Source organism: Vipera berus (genome assembly GCF_964194415.1).
Source record: "Vipera berus genome assembly, chromosome: 1".
NCBI lineage: Eukaryota > Metazoa > Chordata > Lepidosauria > Squamata > Viperidae > Vipera > Vipera berus.
Genome location: NC_138202.1, coordinates 359143718 through 359163868, shown reverse-complemented (window position 1 = coordinate 359163868; position 20151 = coordinate 359143718). Strand labels below are relative to the sequence as shown.

General features: G+C 49.3%; 2 protein-coding genes across 2 annotated transcripts in view; one reads left to right on the top strand and one right to left on the bottom strand.

The window, feature by feature from the left end:
- LOC308659561 (N-acetylglucosaminyl-phosphatidylinositol de-N-acetylase-like) overlaps positions 1–3912 on the top strand; it is a gene marked incomplete at its 5' end in the record, with an annotated part of 39798 nt that extends 35886 nt beyond the window's left edge. The window contains one exon of the mRNA XM_081313293.1: positions 2727–3912. Coding sequence (XP_081169419.1) covers positions 2727–2825 — 99 coding nt within the window. The 3' untranslated portion in view covers positions 2826–3912. The remainder of the gene's footprint in view (positions 1–2726) is intronic.
- A 1886-nt stretch (positions 3913–5798) lies between these two features.
- LOC308674168 (centromere protein V-like) lies at positions 5799–17730 on the bottom strand (the record flags this gene model as incomplete). Its single annotated transcript, XM_081338430.1, has 5 exons — positions 5799–6927; positions 10040–10154; positions 12168–12237; positions 14223–14321; positions 17456–17730. The coding sequence occupies 5 exons, from the start codon at positions 17728–17730 to the stop codon at positions 6803–6805; spliced, it is 684 nt and encodes a 227-aa protein (XP_081194556.1). The 3' UTR covers positions 5799–6802.
- Between the last annotated feature and the right edge of the window lie 2421 nt (positions 17731–20151).

The window sequence follows — 20151 nt, the reverse complement described above, 5'->3', positions numbered from 1 at the left end:
TTCTTGTCCCAATCCAGAAGCTCCCCAAGAAGAGGTTTCTATACACACAGGAAGCAAACAAAGGGAAATATTTGTAGCTCAGACCTGAAAAGAGGGGTCCTTGGTGCTCTCTGAGCTGGGTGGTTTTCTTGCAGACGTTTCATGGCCCAACTAGGGAACATCATCAGTGCGAGAAGGGAGTGGGGTTTGTGGGAGGAGGAGGAGGAGAAAGGGAGGAGGAGGAGGAGGAGGAGGTGGACAGTGGGGTCCTTGGTGTTCTCTGAGCTGGGTGGTTTTCTTGCAGACGTTTCATGGCCCAACTAGGGAACATCATCAGTGCGAGAAGGGAGTGGGGTTTGTGGGAGGAGGAGGAGGAGAAAGGGAGGAGGAGGAGGAGGAGGAGGTGGACAGTGGGGTCCTTGGTGCTCTCTGAGCTGGGTGGTTTTCTTGAAGACGTTTCATGACCCAACTAGGTAACATCATCAATGCTCGAAGCAAGTGGTGTTTATGGGAGGAGGAGGAGGAGGAGGAGGAGGAGGAGGAGGAGGAGGAGGAGGAGGTGGAGGAGGAGGAAGAAGAGGAGGAGGAGGAGGAAGAAGAGGAGGAGGAGGAGGAGAAAGGGAGGAGGAGGAGGAGGAGGAGGAGGAGGAGGAGGACTGTGGGGTCCTTGGTGCTCTCTGAGCTGGGTGGTTTTCTTGCAGACGTTTCATGGCCCAACTAGGGGACATCATCAGTGCTAGAAGGGAGTGTGGCTTGAGAAAGGGAGGAGGAAGAGGAGGAAAAGGAGGAGGAGAGCTGTGGCGTCCTTGGTGCCCTCTGAGCTGGGTGGTTTTCTTGCAGACGTTTCATGACCCAACTAGGGAAACTCATCACTATTAGAAGGAAGTGGGGTTTGAGGAAGGGACGAGGAAGAGGAAGAGGGGAAGAAGAAGAAGAAGAAGAAGAGGAGGAGGAGGAGGAGGGGGAGGAAGACTGGTCTCCTTGTTGCTTTCTGAGCTTGGTGGTTTTCTTGCACAGGTCTCATTACCCAACTAGGTAAGGTCATCAGGGCTAGATGTCTGCAAGAAAACATCTGTAAAACATCTGCAAGAACCAAGGACCCCTCCTATACAGGAAGATTTGGAGAGCTGGATACAGCCTCTTTTTTTGGGGGGGGGGCTGTTGACTTTCGCAGGTGATAGCTGATTATTGATGTGGCTTTACCTGTTGATTAGCAACCCCCTGGACAGTTGGCTATACTGATTTACAACAGTTTGTTTTGTGAGATCTGGAAGCTACAGCAGCGCTAAAAAAAGGGACTTCAGACTGGTTTTCGAACTTACAACCGTTACAGCATCCCTGTGGTCACATGATCAACCTTTGGCTGCTGGGCAACCAGCTCATGTTTACGACCGTTGCAGTGTCCCAGGTCACACGATCACGCCTTCTGACGAGACCCAAATGTTTGTTGCCAACAAGACCGTTGGGTTTTGCCTCGCTTTACGACTTTTCTCGCCACCGTTGCTCTTATGTGAATCGCTGCTGCTGTTAAGTTAGTCACATGGTCGTTAAGTGAATCCGGATTTCCCCCCCCCTTGACTTCGCTCGTCAGAAGGTCGCAAAAGGGGATCCCGGGACCCCCGGGACACTCGCCACCATCGTAACTCCAAATCCCTTACTAAGCATTTGAATGTGGATGACTAGAGCGTGGGAATGCTGCAATGGATGTGTAAACAAGGGTCATTTAATAATAATAATAAAGTTGGAAGAGACCTTGGAGGTCATCTAGTCCAGGGCGTTTCAACCTTTTCACCCACTGTACCACTTTTAGGATATGGCAACATCCGAGGACCACCAGTCGCCTAGCAAGGTGTCAAAAACCTGATGACCAAAAAAAAGGGAAAAAGTGATGAAGTACAGATAGTCCTCGACTTACAACAGTTCGCTTAGTGACTATTCAAAGTTACAATGGCCCTGAAAAAAGTGCCCCCCCAAGCCACAGCTGAGCGAGACACCTGCCTGCCCGCCCGGCGGCGCTCTTCCTCCTGTCCGAGGTTTTCCTTGTTGTGAGCATTTCTGTTCAGGATTGGCAGCGGGGGTGGGGTGGGGGAGCGTTTGGTTTTTATTTCCCCCCCCACGTCTGCTGGGTGGTTGCAGCAGGTTCTGGTCACTTCACATGACCCTGGGACACTGTGACCGTCATAAATATGAATCAGTTGCCAAACATCTGAATGTACATCACAAGACCCTGGAGATGCTGCAACATTCCAGCTGATCGGCGCTTCTTCTGGGCTCAGCAAAAGCGCCAGGATTAGTGCTGAGCTCCATCTGGATCCTGGTGCTGATCCTGGTGCTTCCGCTGAGCCCCGACAGCCCTGCAGCTCCAGCCGTCTCTCGCTCAGGCTTGTGCGGTGCTGCCACCGGTTCAGCTCATTCCCCTCCCCCGCCACCACTTTTCTAGGATGGTCGTGTACCACCTGCCAGGTGCCAATGTACCACCGGTGGTACCCGTACCACTGGTTGAAAAGCCCTGTTCTAGTCCAATCCTTTGCTCAAGCCAGGATACCCTGTACCATCTCAGACAAATGGCTGTCCAGTCTCTTCTTAAAAACTTTTTCCAGCAATGTTGTAAATTCGGTCATTAAACGAATGGTTGTTAAGTCGAGGGTTACCTGTACTCCTGGTTTCACCCAAAGCATCCCCCTTCATTGTTCTCCTCGCCTACAAGTCTGGCCCTGGCTAAAATCTGATGCTGTCTATCTTTCCAGAGGGCGATGCGCTGTCACCACAGCCAGCTGCTTTGGTTCCGCCGTTTGTACGTGAGGTTCTCGCGGTACATGGTGATCAACTCGCTGCGTTTCTTCTAACGGGGAAGAGAGCCGGGATGAACTGGAGACAGAGAGAGAGAAAGGGAGGAAGACCTGACTCTGGAGGTCCCTGACGAGTGGAAAAAAATCTAGCAGGACCAAGAGGGAGGGCCTTCTTCGTGGTGGCTCCTTCCCTCTGGAACATCATCCCTGTGGAAATAAGATTGGGAATAAGGTGTTATGGGTCCCCTCTCTTAAGGAGGTTTATCTGGTGGGACCAAGAAGAAGGGACTTCTCCCTCTGGAACGTCATCCCTGCGGAGATAAAATCGGAAATGTTATGGGTCTCCTCCGTTAAGGAGATCCATCCGGTGGGACCAAGAGGGAGGGCCTTCTCCATGGTGGCTCCTTCCCTGTGGAACATCATCCCCGCAGAGATAAAATCGGAAATGTTATGGGTCTCCTCCCTTAAGGAGGTCCATCTGGTGGGACCAAGAAGAAGGGACTTCTCCTTCTGGAACATCATCCCTGCGGAGATAAGATTGGAAATAGGACGTTCTGGGTCCACTCTCTTGAGGAGGTCCATCTGGTGTGACCGAGTAGGGCCTTTTCCGTGGTGGCTCCCTCCCTGTGGAACATTATCCCCGCAGAGATAAAATCAGAAATGAGATGTTATGGATCCCTTCACTTAAGGAGGTCCATCTGGTGGGACCAAGAGGGAGGGCCTCCATGGGGAACATCATCCCTGCAGAGATAAGATTGGAAATAAGATGTTATGGGTCTCTTCTCTTGAGGAGCTCCATCTGGTGGGACTGAGAAGGACCTTCTCCATGGTGGCTCCCTCCCTGTGGAACATCATCCCTGTGGAGATAGGTTTGGCCGCCATCTTGGCACTCTTCCACAAGACCCTGATTATTGTGGCTTTTCTGGTGGGCCAGGGGACCCCCCCAAAGAGCAGGATGGAGCCCATCAAATGGCACTTTTGACCAGGGAGGTGGGGGATTGCGGCTTTTTAAAAATTGTTCTTGTGTTGGATGTGTATCTTGGTAAGCCGCCAGGAGTCACCGAGAGTGAGTTGGGCAGCCATATCCATCTTCTTAAATAAATAAATAATAAAAATCGAAGAGGACCTGCTCTGGACTCACCGACCTGCCTGAATGGGGAGCTGATGTGGGGGGAATCTGGGAAAAAGTCACAAAAGGGAGGGAGGGGGGGTCTTTCCCAAGGACCAAAGAGGCAGGTCAGTCTGGAATCCTCGGTATGCTGGAAGAGATCCAGGAAAGACTCTCCCTGGCTGGAAGGGACCTTGGAGGTCTTCTAGTCCAGCCCCCCGCTTAAGCAGGAGAACCTATACCATCTCAGACAAGCGACTTGTCTAGCGCCTCTTCTTAAAAATCTCCAGTGATGCAGCGCCCACGATTTCTGGTGGCAAGCTGTTCCACTAGTTAATTCTCCTCACTGTCAGGAAGTTTCTCCTTAATTCCAGGTTGCTTCTGTCTTTGGTCAGTTTCCAACCATTGTTTCTCGTCCTTCCCTCTGGTGCTTTGGAGAATAATATGACCCCTTCTGCCTCATGGCAGCCCCTCAAATACTGGAACACTGCTATCATGTCTCCCCTATTTCTTCTTTTCTTTAGACTAGCAGGGATTGGCAACCTTGGCTCTTTTATGACTTGTGGACCAACTCCCAGAATTCCTGAACCAGCATGAGGGAACTATGGCCCCCTCATGATTCGTGGACTTCAACTCCCAGAATTCCTGAGCCGGCCTGGCTCAGCTTGGAAACCTCTCCCTTTCCCCTCAGCATGGCTGCCTCAGGAATTCTGGGAGTTGAAGTCCACGAGTCATAAAAGAGCCAAGGTTGCCTACCCCTGTTCTAGCCAAACCCAAGTCCTGCAGCCGTTCTTCGTATGTTTTGGTCTCCAGGCCTTGGATCCTCTTAGCTGCTCTTCTCTGATTTTTTTCCAAACTCTCAACCCTGGTCTGATGGGTTAGGGTTGGGGTTTTAATACGTCTTAATTATTGTTTTAACCTTGGGCATTTATTTAATTGCTTTTAACTTTTGTATCCTGTTTTTGTATTTATTGCCCTGTACACCGCCCTGAGTCCTTCGGGAGAAGGGCGGTATAAAAATATAGTAAATAAATAAATAAATAAATAAACATATTTTTGTGACATGGTGACCAAAATTGGCTGCAGTATTCCATAATATTATAATAGATGTGCACTTTGGCTTTACCCCGGCAAGATTCTTGTCCGTTGGCAAGCGATAATAATAAAGGATCCACTGAAAGGACAAATGTTTTAAAAATATGTATTTATTATTATTTTTATTATTTTTTCAAAAGAAGAATTTCCTCAAAAGTGAGAAGTGTCATTTTGGACAAAGCGACATTAAAACAGCATTCATACCTAGCGCTAAACCTGGAAACTGAACTGAGCGACTTGAGGCATTCACACAACACGCAAAGGCATTCCCCACCCCAATTCCCAGAACAAACCGAGTTTCTTAGTCTGTGCAGCTCCAGCTACTAACTTAGCCACTGATTGAATCAAGGCCGTCGTAAAAAAAGAGGCCTCTATAGAAATTATTCTAAGCACCATGAGGGATCAAGCGCCTCCTTCAAAAAAAAAAAAGAAAAAAAAATTAAAAATAAATCTGAGAATCCATTTTTCTTTTTTTTTAAAAAATGGAGATCTTCTCCAAATCGTCAGGCTGTCTTAACGGGATCCTGCTTCCACTTGCAGTAGATCTCCTTGCCCAAACTACAGGTAGTCCTCGACTTACGAGCACAGTTCAGCCCGACATTTCAGTTACTGAGTGAGATGCTTGTTAAGTGAGTTTTGCCCCAATGTACAACTTTTCTTAGCCACGGTTGTTAAATTCAATCACTCTTAAGTTGGTCACACAGGTATTAAGTAAACGCAGCTTCCCTGTTGACTTTGCTTTTCAGAAGCTTGCAAAAGGGGATCACCTGCAACTGTCGTAAGTACATGCCAGTTGTCGAGCCTCTGAATTTTGTGACCGTGGGGGTGTGTGTGCTGCAATGGTCGTTAAGTGTGAAAAATGGTCATAAGTCACTTTTTTTCCAGTGCTCTTGTCGTTCTGAATGGCCACTAAACGAAAGATTGTAAGTCGAGGGCTACCTGCAGGACACCTCCGTGGAAATTCCCCCCGCCGGATCTTTGCACGTTAGCAAACATTGGGGGCTTGGCGGTGTTTAAATCTTCCTTTTAGCGCTCTTTTTTCTCAAGATAAGGAGGCTACAGTTTTTTTTTTCTGTTTTCAAGGAGGGGTGTAGGATTGAGGTAATCCCATTTCTATGCCGCTATTCTATCGATGGGGGAAATAGGCAGTAGAGAAAGGATATTTCACCCCCAAAAAATGGCACTCTTTGGTTTCCTAAATCAGGGCTTTTCAATCAGTGGTACGGGGACCACCTGTGGTACATTGGCACCTGGCAGGTGGTACGCGGCCATCCTAGAAAAGTGGTAGTGGGGGAGGGGAATGAGCTGAACCGGTGGCAGCACCGCACAAGCCTGAGCGAGAGACGGCTGGAGCTGCAGGGCTGTCAGGGCTCAGCGGAAGTGCCAGGATCAGTGCTTCTTCGGGGCTGTCGGGGCTCAGCGGAAGCGCCAGGATCAGCGCCAGGCTTCAGCTGGAGCTCGGCGCTGATCCCGGCACTTCTGCTGAGCCCAGAAGAAGCGCCGATCAGCTGGAATGTTGCAGCGTCTCCAGGGTCTTGTGATTTACATTCAGATGCTTGGCAACCGATTCATTTTTTCAGTGCCATTGTAACTTCGAACAGTCACTAAGCGAACTGTCGTAAGTCAAGGACCACCTATACTTCATCTCTTTTTTCCTTTTTTTTGGTCATCAAGTGTTTGACCCCTTGCTAGGTGACTGGTGGTACTCGGAGGTTGCCATATCCTAAAAGTGGTACAACAGGTGAAAAGGTTGAAAAGCCCTGTCCTAAACGAAACCCGAGTTAAAGAAGGGAGATGTGGTGGCCTGTTGTGGTTTCCAGAACCAGGACGGTCACGGCTTGGACATGTTCCTGATGGCGGGGTGACCCTTCACTGCTTTCTCCCATTCCTTGCCGTTGATGGGCTCCACGGTGATCTTGCTAATGGTCCCCTCGTCTAGGCAGTGGGGCGCGATTCCTGCAAAGAGAGAGAGAGAGAGGCAGCGGTAGCAGAATGGCAAGAATTGGAAGGGACCTCGGAGGTCATCTAGTCCAACCCCCTGCTCAGGCAGGAGAGCCCATATTGTTCTGGACACATGGTTGTCCAATCTCTTCTTTTAAAACCTCCAGTGATGGAGCAACCACAACTTCTGGAGGCAGGTTATTCCACTGGTTAATTGTTCTCACCGTCAAGAAATTATGACCATGATGGGCAGGCTGTATTACCGTTGTAAGGGGAGGACTACTTGTAGATTGTTGAATTTTTTTGGAATGGTAATAGGTAATAGCAATAGAACAATAGATAGATACCACCGTAGTGGGTTTTATTACAGGTGGAGATGAAACAGCGTACAGGGCGGAGGTACAAAAACTATCCCTATAGTGTCTAGAGAACAACTTGCACCTGAACATCGCCAAGACGAAAGAGATGGTGTTAGACTTCCAGAGGAAAAAGGAGGAACCTGCCCCACTTTACATCGGGGAGGACTGTGTGGAGAGAGTTTCCTCCTTTAAATTCCTGGGAGTCTACCTCTGCGAAGATCTGACCTGGAAAGTTAATACAACCCAGGTGGCCAGAAAGGCCCAACAGAGACTCCACTTCCTCAGGGTCTTGCAGAAGAACAGGGTAGAACAACGGCTAATGACCCTCTTTTACCAGTCTACTATAGAGAGCGTCGTCTCATACTGTATTGTGGTTTGGTATGCTGGCCTGACAGCCGCAGATAGGAAAGTATTACGGAGGGTAGTGAGCACAGCACAAGACATCGTGGGCTGTCCCCTGACACCACTGGATGACCTCGCCAGGGCCCGCTGCCTTGGAAGAGTGAGGAAAATTCTCAGGGACGACTCACACCCTGGACGGTATCTCTTTACTCTCCTACCATCGGTAGGAGATACAGGAGTATAGCCAGCCGCACCAACAGGCTGAAGAACAGCTTCTATCTGTGGGCTGTCAGGCTCCTGAACGGGAAATAATAGTTTTATAATTTTATGTATGATTGACTTGCGAGGCCGGTGTGTTGTGCAATTAGCTCACATGGTGTTAACAAGATGGTGGGTTTGTTGTCACTGCGAGTAGTGGTGGTGGTGGTGGGGGCACAAAGGGAGGCTCAGCCAATCTCAATGTATACATGGTTGTACTTTGACAATAAAGGTTCATTCATAGAATCAGCCCTCTCTAAGCAGTTTACAGAGTCAGCCTATTTGCCCCCCAACAATCCGGGTCCTCATTTTACCGACCTCGGAAGGACAGAAGGCTGAGTCAACCTTGAGTCGGTCAGGATCGAACTTCCTGGCTGTGGGCAGAGTTTTCCTGCAATGCTGGATTCTAACCACTACGGCACCACGGCTTCCTTTCTCAAGTTTCCGACGTATGGGCTTTTCAAGCGACTCTGAGGCGTTGTTTACCTTAAAAGTCCTTCATTTAGCCCCATACATTGCTCGAAGGAAGCTGGAATCTGAAATCTCCGCCCCCTTGCACAATATATTAAAACACAATTCTCCACCTTTCTAATTTTGTCATTAATCACATTCTCCAATTAATATAAGTCCCCAAAATATAAGCATATAAGTTCCCAAAAAAAATATTAAAATAAATAAATAAATAATTTAAAGAATTAGTTTCTCTTCCCTTAAGACAACCGGCCAAGTTCTTATCTTGTTTAATTATAGACGGCCTTGAGGTACAATCCTCTTCTTCCCCCCTCCCAACCTTAATCCAATCTCTTAAAGCAATACACATGTTTAATGTATGAAATAGCTGCTTCTTCATCTCTTGTCAAGCAAGAACATCCGGGTCCTCATTTTACCGACCTCGGAAAGACAGAAAGCTGAGTCAACCTTGAACCAGTCAGAATCGAATCTTCCTGGCTGTGGGCAGAGTCAGCCTGCAATCAGGCCCTCTAACCATGGCGCCACCAAGGCTCATAATAGCAGGCGAAGAAAAATTTGGGGTTCAAACAGCTGCAGGAGGCAATCAGTATACAGTAGGTCCCAACAGACCCATCACTATCTAACCATAGAACAAACAAAGCGTGGTCGCACGCTCTTAAAGAAAATTCTGGTGTTTTTTTTGCCATAAAACACTTGATAATGATGATAAGAGGAAGAGGAAGAGGAAGAAGAGGAAGAGGAAGAAGAAGTAGTTGGAAGGGATCTGGGAGGTCATCTAGTCCAACCCCCTGCTCAGGCAGGAAACCCTATACCATTTCAGACAAATGGCTGTCCAGTCTCTTTTTAAAAACCTCCAGTGTTGGAGCATTCACCACTTCTAGTGACAGGCTGTTCCACTGGTTAATTGTTCTCACTGTCAGGAAGTTTCCCCTTAGTTCCAGGTTGCTTCTCTCCTGGATTAGTTTCCATCCGTTGCTTCTTCTCCTGCCTTCAGGGGCTTTGGAGAATAGCTTGACTCCCTCTTCTTTGGGGGAGCCCCTGAGATACTGGAACACTGCTATCACGTCCCCCCTGGTCCTTCTCTTCATTAAACTAGGTAAAGGTAAAGGTAAAGGTTCCCCCGCACATGCGTGCTAGTCGTTTCCGACTCTAGGGGCCGGTGCTCATCTCCGTTTCAAAGCCGAAGAGCCAGCGCTTGTCCGAGGACATCTCCGTGGTCATGTGGCCGGCATGACTAGACGCCAAAGGCGCACGGAGCGCTGTTACCTTCCCACCGTAGTGGTCCCTATTTTTCTACTTGCATTTTTACGTGCTTTCGAACTGCTAGGTTGGCAGAAGCTGGGACGAGTAACAGGCGCTCACTCTGCTACGCGGCACTCGGGATTCAACCCGTCAAACTGCCGACCTTCTGATCGACAAGCTCAGCGTCCTAACCCACTGAGCCACCGCGTCCCGCGTCATTAAACTAGACAGACCCAATTCCAATTTTCACAGATTAGCTTTGCAATTCTGCAAAAACAGAAATAGCTTTCACCTAACCTAGAGGGGGAGGGGAAATCACACCTGTCGCAGCCCGAGAAAATTAAAATGGAGGGAAAAAAACCAGGGTTGTAAAAAAGATGACGGCTTCACATCTGGGAGAGAATGGCAGGATTCGACCCAGATTTGCCCACCCACTGCCCCGAATTGTATCCTACCGTAGCCGTCCGGATTGGAACGGGGTGTGTAAAAGCTCTGGACGCCGCACATCTTGCAGAAGGTGTGCTGGGCGCAGTGAGTGTTGAAGGTGTACGTGGTGAGATGGTCAGCACCCTGGAGGGAAAGAAGACACAAGGTGTGGTTTTGTGTGTGTGTGGGGGGAGAAAGACCCAATTTTACGAGCATCGTTCCTGTGTTTTGTGAGATCTAGGAGAAGAGTGGAGGTGTGTGTGTGTGTGTCTCTCCAGAGGCTTTTAAGAAGACGTTGGACATCCACCACCTCCCCATGATGGCCGAAATAATGTAGTTTGCAGGGAATTGGATTAGATCAAGGGTGTCAAACTCGCAACGTCACGTGACGCATCGCGACGTATCACAACTTTTTTTTCCATTGCCGGCGATGGGGTGGGCACCATTTCGGCAAGCCGCATCTGGCCCACGGGCCGGCAGTTTGACACCCCTGGATTAGATCCACATTTCTCAACCTCTGCAACTTTAAGAGATGTGGACTTCAACTCCCAGAATTCCCCGAAACACCGAGCTACAAAGAGCCCTTGACTCATGATAGTTCTTTTAACGATGGTCTGAAGGGATGACAACCTCAGAAAGGGTGTTTTGAGGCCTGTAAGGCACTTCTGACTGTTACGAAATGTTGTAGACACAAAAGCACACACAAAGAGAGTCATGATATGTAGAAAAAGAGCAGTCAGAGTCTAGGGGTGGTGTCAAGCGAGCAATCAGGCTAGAATCATTACGTTCCCATAAATGGTCTAAGCCAGGGGTAGGCAACCGTGGCTCATTTATGACTCATGGACTTCAAATCCCAGAATTCCTGAGCCAGCATGGCTGAGCTTGGAAACCTCTCCCTTTCTCCTCAGCATGGCTGGCTCAGGAATTCTGGGAGTTGAAGTGCACGAGTCATAAAAGAGCCAAGGTTGCCTACTCCTGGTTTAAGCCCAGGCCTTAGCTCAGGGTTGAACTGTGAGGGCCTTGCTGGTCTCAGACCTCGGGTGGTTTTCTTGCAGACGTTTCATGACCCAACTAGGAAGGAACATCAAACAATCAAACAGTAAACCACAGCCTAATCAAGAAGCACCAAGAAGAAAACAACATTCTCACCAACACTGATGGGGCAAGACACTGGTATATAAGCAGACAGGAAACCCTGCTCCCTTCTAGCACTGATGATGTTACCTAGTTGAGTCATGAAACGTCTGAAGGAAAATCACCCAGCTCAGAGAGCACCAAGGACCCCACAGTCTTCCTCCTCCTCCTCCTCCTCCTCCTCCTCCTCCTCCTCCTCCTCCTCCTCCTCCCTTCTAGCACTGATGATGTTACCTAGTTGAGTCATGAAACGTCTGAAGGAAAATCACCCAGCTCAGAGAGCACCAAGGACCCCACAGTCTTCCTCCTCCTCCTCCTCCTCCTCCTCCTCCTCCTCCTCCTCCTCCTCCTCCTCCTCCCTTCTAGCACTGATGATGTTACCTAGTTGAGTCATGAAACGTCTGCAGGAAAATCACCCAGCTCAGAGAGCATCAAGGACCCCAGAGTCTTCCTCCTCCTCCTCCCTCCTCCTCCTCCTCCTCCTCCTCCTCCCTTCTAGCACTGATGATGTTACCTAGTTGAGTCATGAAACGTCTGCAGGAAAATCACCCAGCTCAGAGAGCACCAAGGACCCCACAGTCGTCGTCCTCCTCCTCCTCCTCCTCCTCCTCCTCCCCCATGTCTTCCTTTTCCACAACCCATACTCCCTTCTAGCACTGATGATGTTACCTAGTTGGGTCAGGAAATGTCTGCAGGAAAACCACCCAACTCAGAGAGCATCAAGGACCCCACAATCCTCCTCCTCCTCCTTCTCCTCCTCCTCCACCACCTCCTCCTCCTCCTCCACCTCCTCCTCCCTTCTAGCATTGATGATGTTACCTAGTTGGGTCATGAAACGTCTGCAGGAAAATCACCCAGCTCAGCGAGCACCAAGGAGCCCGTGATGCAAGGTCCCTAAACCTGGATCTCAACTAAACCCTTCACAGTGACTGTCTCTCAAGCAAGTGGATTTTCCACCGCTCAGAATGCAAACAGGGAAAACCCCACAGGACTCCGGGCAACACCCACCCACCCTCTTCTTACCTTCAAGAGCTTAAAGTGGGAAGCCGGTACGATGAAATGCCTGTTTTGCTTCTTCACACAGATGCTGCAACTGGAGGAGGGGAGAAGGAAAAAGAACAAGAACAAGAAAAAAACGTGAATTGGGGAGAGATCCTTTCCACAAGAGGCCGAAATAAGGAGGCTGAGCCTGTGAGTGAAAAAATCAAAACGGACTTTGATAGTCCCCTTTGTTAAGGAAAAAACAAATTGTCAGAGAAGTGGACACACGGTAGGAACGTGTGTGCTGTCTGAGGCAACCTTGAAGGCCTCAGTCCAGGTTGTCCTTGACTTACAACCACAATTCAGCCCAAACGTTCCATCGCTAAGCAAGAGCGTTAAATGAGTTTTGCCCCGTTTTTACCTCTTTTTTTGCCACGGTCGTTAAGTGAATCGCTATAGTTGTTAAGTGAATCAGGTGGTCATTAAGCGAATCTGGCTTCCCCCATTGACTCTGCTGATCAGAAGCCAGCTGGGAAGGTCTCAAAACAGGATCCCATGGCCCCAGGACAGTCTAGCCGTCATAAATGCGAGTCAGTTGCTGAGCATCTGAATTTTGGTCACGTGGCCACGGGGGTGCTGCAACGGTCATTAAGTGTGAAAAACAGCTCCAGGTTGCTTTTTTTCCAGCGCTGTTGTAACTTCCAGTGGCCACTAAACGAACTGTTGCAAGTCAAGGACCACCTGTATGTTTATCCAAAAAGCTATGGCAACTGAACTGATATCTTTCTATGTTGCTAACGTGTTTCCACGCCTCAAAGAAGAAGTAGAAGATTTTGTGAGCTTTTGGAAAAAGGGCTACCAGGCTCCTCCTGATTTGGGGGTTAGTGTAGACCAGGGGTGGGAACTATGGTCCTTTTATGACTTGTGGACTTCAACTCCCAGAATTCCATGAGAACCACTTGAACACCATATGGGCATTGACAAAAATCGCCATCCGTCAATTGCGGAAGGCAGCTTCGCTCGGAACAGCTTACATCCTGCCACGATACCTCTAACACCATCAAACATCCACATTTGTCTCTCCCAGGTCCTTAGGAAGGACTCAACAGGTGGTCAAAAATGCCAAATCTAGTCTAAATATCTGGCTGACTTTGTGACCAATAATAATAATCCCCAAACATCTGAAGCACCACTTGAACCCCATAAGATTAATAATAATAATAATAATAATAATAATAATAATAATAATAATAATAATAATAATAATAATAATAATAATAATAATAATAATAATAATTTGGAAGGGACCTTGGAGGTCATCTAGTCCAACCCCCTGCTCAGGCAGGAAAAGGTAAAGGTTCCCCCGTACATGCGCGCTAGTCGTTTCCGACTCTAGGGGCTGGTGCTCATCTCCGTTTCAAAGCCGAAGAGCCAGCGCCAGTCCGAGGACGTCTCCGTGGTCATGTGGCCGGCATGACTAGACGCCAAAGGTGCACGGAACGCTGTTACCTTCCCACCGGAGTGGTCCCTAGTTTTCTACTTGCATTTTTACGTGCTTTCGAACTGCTAGGTTGGCAGAAGCTGGGACGAGTAACAGGCGCTCACTCTGCTATGCGGCACTCGGGATTCGACCCGCCAAACGGCTGACCATCATTGACAAAATCACTATCAGTCAATTGCAAACGGCAGCTTTGCTCAGAACGGCTTACATCCTGCCATGAAACCTTTATTAATATTCAACAACAACATCTGCCTATCCCAGGTGCTTGGGAAGAACTCGACAGGTGAACAAAAATGCCAAATGCAATCTGAGCATCTGGCTGATGGGTGAGAACCACTCGAACACCTTATGGGCATTGACCAAAATCACCATCCGTCAATTGCGGAAGGCAGCTTTGCTTGGAACAGCTTACATCCTGCCACGAAACCTTTAATATTATTAAACATCCACATCTGCTTATCCCAGGTCCTTAGGAAGGATTCAACAGCTGGTCAAAAATGTCCAATCCAGCCTGAACATCTGGCTGACTGTACGAGGGGAAGGATAACACATCCTTTATAGCCTTCCCAAGGAGAAAATATCTGGTGATAACTTACTTGCAATCAAAGACATGGAGGTTCTCGGAGGCCCAGACTTCAAACCGGACAGCCCCACAATGGCAGCCTCCTGTGTGTTTCACCAGCCCTTGGTACTCACTAAAGAGAAAGAGATCCATTCCTGGTCATTTCTAGAACCGATGAATTACAAGACAGGCAGTCGTCAACTTCAAACGGTCAGGAAGAGAATAGTCGTAAGTTGAGGACTGCCTGTACAACCACTAGTAGATAGAAGAATGGAATAGAAGCCTGGAATCCTGCAGACTGAACCTTTTGCACGGGATCCCACCTGCTCTCTTTACACCAAGACTGTCCCACCTTGGCGGCTTTAAGACCTAAGTGAGGACTATGCTGGCTGGGGGATTAATCATAATAATAAGTTGGAAGGGACCTTGGAGGTCATCTAGTCCAACCCCCTGCTCAGGCAGGAAACCCTATACCATTTCAGACAAATGGCTGTCCAGTCTCTTCTTAAAAACCTCCAGTGTTGGAGCATTCACCACTTCTGGAGGCAGGTTAATTGTTCTAACTGTCAGGAAGTTTCTCCTTAGTTCCAGGTTGCTTCTCTCCTTGATGAGTTTCCATCCGTTGCTTCTTGTCCTGCTTTCAGGTGCTTTGGAGAATAGCTTGACTCCCTCTTCTTTGGGGCAGCCCCTGAGATACTGGAAGGCTGCTATCATGTCACCCCTCACCCTTCTCTTTGTTAAACTACACATACCCAATTCCAGCAACCGTTCCCTATATGTTTTAGCCTCCAGTCCCCCCAATCATCTTTGTGGCTCTTCTCTGTACTCTTTCTAGAGTCTCAACATTTGGGAGTTGAAGTTAATGATGATGATGATGTCCTTGGTCTTTAAGGAGAGTGGACAACCATTTGTCTGCCTGAGCAGGGGGTTGGACTAGGTGACCTCAAAAGTCCCTTCCAACATTATTATTATTATTATTATTATTATTATTATTATTATTATTATTATTATTATTATTATTATTATTATTAAACTTTTATTCATAAAACATGAAGGTCAACTGAACACTCATATTGACTGGCACTGATGGTTGACATGGGTTGCTGCCAGCATCCTAGGTCTCAACCAGGTACCTCCTTAAAATGTAAGATGTTCCGAGTAGTGTAGTTTTTTGTAGCTTTGCTGGAGTTATTGCAGGAAGCTGCGATTTCTTGATGTGTTTTGCAGAGTTTTTGGACCTAGTTCCCAGTGCCCCGATGACAATGGGTGTCACTGTTACGCGTTTCATCCATAATCACGCAGTTTCGATGGCCAGGTCGCGGTATTTCGTAATTTTCCCCAGTTCTTTTTCTTCGACTCTGGCATCTCCTGGTAGAGCGATATCAATCAACTGTACGCTTCGGTTCTCTACGACTGTGATATTATTATTATTATTATAAAACATTTATTCATAAAACATGAAACTCAGTCAACTGAACACTCAAATTGACTGGCGCTGATGGTTGACACGGGTTGCTGCCAGCATCCTAGGTATCAACCAGGTACCTCCTTAAAATGTAAGATGTTCCGAGTAGCGCAGTTTTTCGGAACATCTTACATTTTAAGGAGATACCTTATTGTTGTTGTTGTTAAGTCCTCTGGTTTTTAAGAAGAGACTGGACAGCCCTTTGTCTGAAATGGTATAAGGTTTCCTGCCTGAGCAGGGGGTTGGACTAGATGACCTCCAAGGTCCCTTCCAACTTTATTATTATTATTATTATTATTACCTCTGGCTTCCCCACGGATGTCTAGGCACATGGACCTTCCTGCTCGCTAGATGTCCATGGGTGCAGATCCATTCCATTCACTCGTCCCGGCCCAGAACTCTGGAGAAAACCTCTGGGGTGTAATGGGAGGAAGGTCCCAGGCACAGACCCAGAGGGGCTCTGGAGGTGGAAGGAAGACCCCCACCCCCACCCCCGATTCAGGAAAACCAACCCTCTTAAAAGAAGTCCCTCCCTTCTTCTCCAAACTTTCTTACTTGGGGGGGGGGAGGTCCAAGTAAGGGTGTTCTTAAAGACACAATTCCCAAGGGCGGTTCAGCTCTTCCTAGCTTCCGGGTAAATGCCAGCCATTGGGGTGCCCCTTCCCCATAGTAGGGTGTCCCAAGGCTTTTACAGGACTCCCCAAGGACCCCTCCCACCTCACCTACCCAAGGGAGAAGCTCCAGGCTGAGCAAGACAAGGGACCCCCCCCCATTGCCGGTGCTGAAAGCCCCAGGCTAAATTGGGGGTTCTGCCTTAAAGGGGATGGGGCCCGAAGTTCTGCTTAAATTGGGTGAGTGGGGGGGACTCCTGGGGTCTCAAAGCTGCAATAGCAGCAAGGTCCACCTTCCCATCCCGCAACAGCCCCCAGGTGTCTCCGAAAAAGGGGTGCACTTGATTCGCAAGTCAGGAAAGGGGTTCGTTGGGTTTGCAAGTTCAAAAAAAGGGGGTTTGTTGGGTTCGCAACTCAAAAAGAGGGGCTCATTGGGTTTGCAAGTCAAAAAACGGGGTTCGTTAGGTTCGCAAGTCAAAAAAGGTGTTCGTTGGGTTTGCAAGTTAAAAAAAGGGGTTTGTTAGGTTTGCAAGTCAAAAAAGGGGTTCATTGGGTTTGCAAGTCAAAAAAGGGGGTTTGTTGGGCAAGTAAAAAAAGGGGGTTCGTTGGGTTCGCAAGTCAAAAAACAGGGTTCGTTAGGTTCGCAAGTCAAAAAAGGTGTTCGTTGGGTTCGCAAGTAAAAAAAGGGGTTTGTTAGGTTTGCAAGTCAAAAAAGGGGTTCATTGGGTTTGCAAGTCAAAAAAGGGGGTTCGTTGGCTTCGCAAGTCAAAAAAGGGGGTTCGTTGGGTTCTCAAGTCAAAAAAGGGGGTTTGTTGGGTTCTCAAGTCAAAAAAGGGGGTTCGTTGGCTTCGCAAGTCAAAAAAGGGGGTTCGTTGGCTTCGCAAGTCAAAAAAGGGGGTTCGTTGGGTTCTCAAGTCAAAAAAGGGGGTTTGTTGGGTTCGCACGTCAAAAAAAGGGGTTCGTTGGTTCGCAAGTCAAAAAAGGGGTTCGTTGGTTCGCACGTCAAAAAAAGGGGTTCGTTGGTTCGCAAGTCAAAAAAGGGGTTCGTTGGTTCGCACGTCAAAAAAAGGGGGTTCGTTGGTTCGCACGTCAAAAAAAGGGGTTCGCTGGGTTCGCAACTTCCCGCCGCCCGCCGTGGCCTTCCCCGCGCCCCCTTTCCCTCCCCTCCCTCCCCCCCCCCCCCCGACTCACAAGGTGTCCAGCAGGAGCTTGGCCGCCTCCTCGCAGCTGACCCGCTGCCGCTTCTGGAACTGCAGCCAGCGCTCCCGCTGCGCGCCCAGGGCCAGGCTGGGGGGCTCCTCCTCGGCCGCTCCCGCCGCGCCCCCCGGCCCCGAGCCCGCCGCCTTGGCCGGCTGCGGCTGCGGCTTGGCCGGCGCCCGGCCGGCGCTCTTGGCGGCCCGTTCGCGGGCGGCTGGCGGGGCCGGCGGCGTCCGCCTGCGGACCGGGGACCTCCGCGCCTTCCCCATCCTGGCCGGCCGCTCCTGCTGCGCTGCCCGGCCGGCCGCTGGAGGGCGAGCCGGCTCCGAGGAAGCGCCGGGGAGGAGGAGGAGGAAGAGGAGGAAGAGGAGGAGGAAAAGGAGGAGGGGAGCCGGGGGGGGGGGGCCGAGGAGAGCAGCCTCCAGGAAGGGGAGGGAGGGGGAAGGAAGGAAGGAAGGAGGGAGAAGGGAGGGAGGGAGGGAGGAAGGGAAGAGGGGAGGGAGGAAAGAAAGGGAGGGAGGAAGAGAGGAAAGAAAGAAAAAGAAAGAAAGAAAGAAAGAAAGAAAGAAAGAAAGAAAGAAAGAAAGAAAGAAAGAAAGAAAGAAAGAAAGAAAGAAAGAAAGAAAGAAAGAAAGAAAGAAAGGAGGGAGGAAAGAGAAAGAGGGAGGGAGGAAGGAAGGAAAGAGAAAAGGGAAGAAGAAAGGAAGTAATGATGGACGGAGGGAGGGAGAAAGGAAAGAAAGGGAGGAAGGAAGGAAAGAAAGAGGGAGGAAGGAAGGAAGGCAGGAAGAAAGGAGGGAGAAGGGAGGGAGGAAAGAGGGGAGGGAGGAAAGAGGGAGGAAGAAAGGAAAGAAAGAAAAAGAAAGAAAGAAAGAAAGAAAGAAAGAAAGAAAGAAAGAAAGAAAGAAAGAAAGAAAGAAAGAGAGGAAGGGAGGAGGGAGGGAGGAAAGAGAAAGAGGGAGGGAGGGAGGAAGGAAGGAGCAAAGGGAAGAAGAAAGGAAGTAATGATGGACAGAGGGAGGGAGAAAGGAAAGGAAAGGGAGGAAGGAAGGAAAGAAAGGGAGGGAGGGAGGGAAGGAAGGAAGGGGAGGGAGAGAAAGAAGGGAAGGAAGAAAGGACAAAGAGGAGGGGAGGGGGACAGGACTGAGGGGTCCTTGGTGCCCCCTGAGCTGGGTGGTTTTCCGCCAGACGTTTCACGACCCAACTAGGGAACCTCATCAGGCTGGAAGGGAGGGGGGTTTGCAGGGAGGTGCAGGGGCCCAGGAGATCAACCTTGCCAGGGCTGCCGGCCAGACGGGGGCGTTGGAAGGAGCTTTCAAGAAGAGACTGGGCAGCCACTTGTCTGAAATGGCACAGGGTTTACTGCTTGAGCAGGGGGTTGGACTAGATAGCCTCCAAGGTCCCTTCCAACTCTGTCATTCTGCTAAAAATCCTTCTAAAAGGAAGCAAGCGGACGCTGCTTTCCTACTGCTGAGACATGGGCTTGCATCTCTCCGCCTATCGTAGTGAGGAAGCCGTGGGGGGACAGAGAAGGGTCTCCATCTCATGCTTGCAATTTCCCCCCCCCCTCGTCCCCCAATAATAACCGAATGAACCCAGTTCTGGCTTTGAATACAGGCCGTCCTCGATTTACAACGGTTCATTTAGTAACCGTCCGAAGTTACTACAGCACTGAAAAAAGGGACTCAGGACCGTTTTTTTACGGTTAACGGCCGTCCTAGCGTCTCCATGGTGATGTGACCCAAATTCGGACGCTTGGCAACTGACTCAGATTTATTTATTTATTATTTATTTATTATTTATTATTTGGATTTGTATACCGCCCCTCTCCCGAAGGACTCGAGGCGGTGTACAGGGCAATTAAAACAGTATATACAACACATAATATATAAAAATTAAAATAAATTAAACAAGTAGCCCTGAACAATAAAACACATTCTAAAATTTAAAATTTAAAATTTTAAATCTAAAATCCCAGTCCCTCAGTCCAGGCCGGCAAGTTCGAATAGCCAAGTCTTCAGGTCGCGGCGGAAAGAGCGAAGGTCGGGAACCATCCGGAGCTCAACAGGGAGCTGATTCCATAGGGCAGGCGCGCCCACAGAGAATGCTCTCCCCCTGGGGGCCGCCAGTCGACATTCCCTGACCGACGGCACCCTGAGGAGGTCCTCTCTGTGGGAGCGCACAGGACGACGGGAAGTTAACGCCGGCAAAAGGTGCTCCCGTAAATAATCCGGACCCATGCCATTTAGGGCTTTATAGGTCATCACCAGCACCTTGAATCTCACCCGGAAGACAACTGGAAGCCAATGCACCAGCTGGAGCCTCCGAGTGGTATTCAAGGGCAGCCCCATGTAGAGAGCGTTGCAGTAGTCTATCCGAGAGGTCACGAGCGCATGAGTGACTGTGCGTAGGGCATCTCGGTCGAAGTAGGGCCGCAACTGGCGCACCAGGCGAACCTGGGCAAAAGCCCCCCTGGTCACAACTCCTATATGATCTTCAAAATTGAGCTGTGAATCAAGGAGGACACCCAAGTTGCGAGCCCTATCGACGGGGGGTAACACCTCACCCCCTATAGATAAAGATGGAATAGAATGGACAACCCGAGATGCCGATACGCACAGCCACTTGGTCTTGTCGGGATTTAGACGAAGCCTGTTCCTCCCCATCCAGACCCTCACCACCTCCAGGCA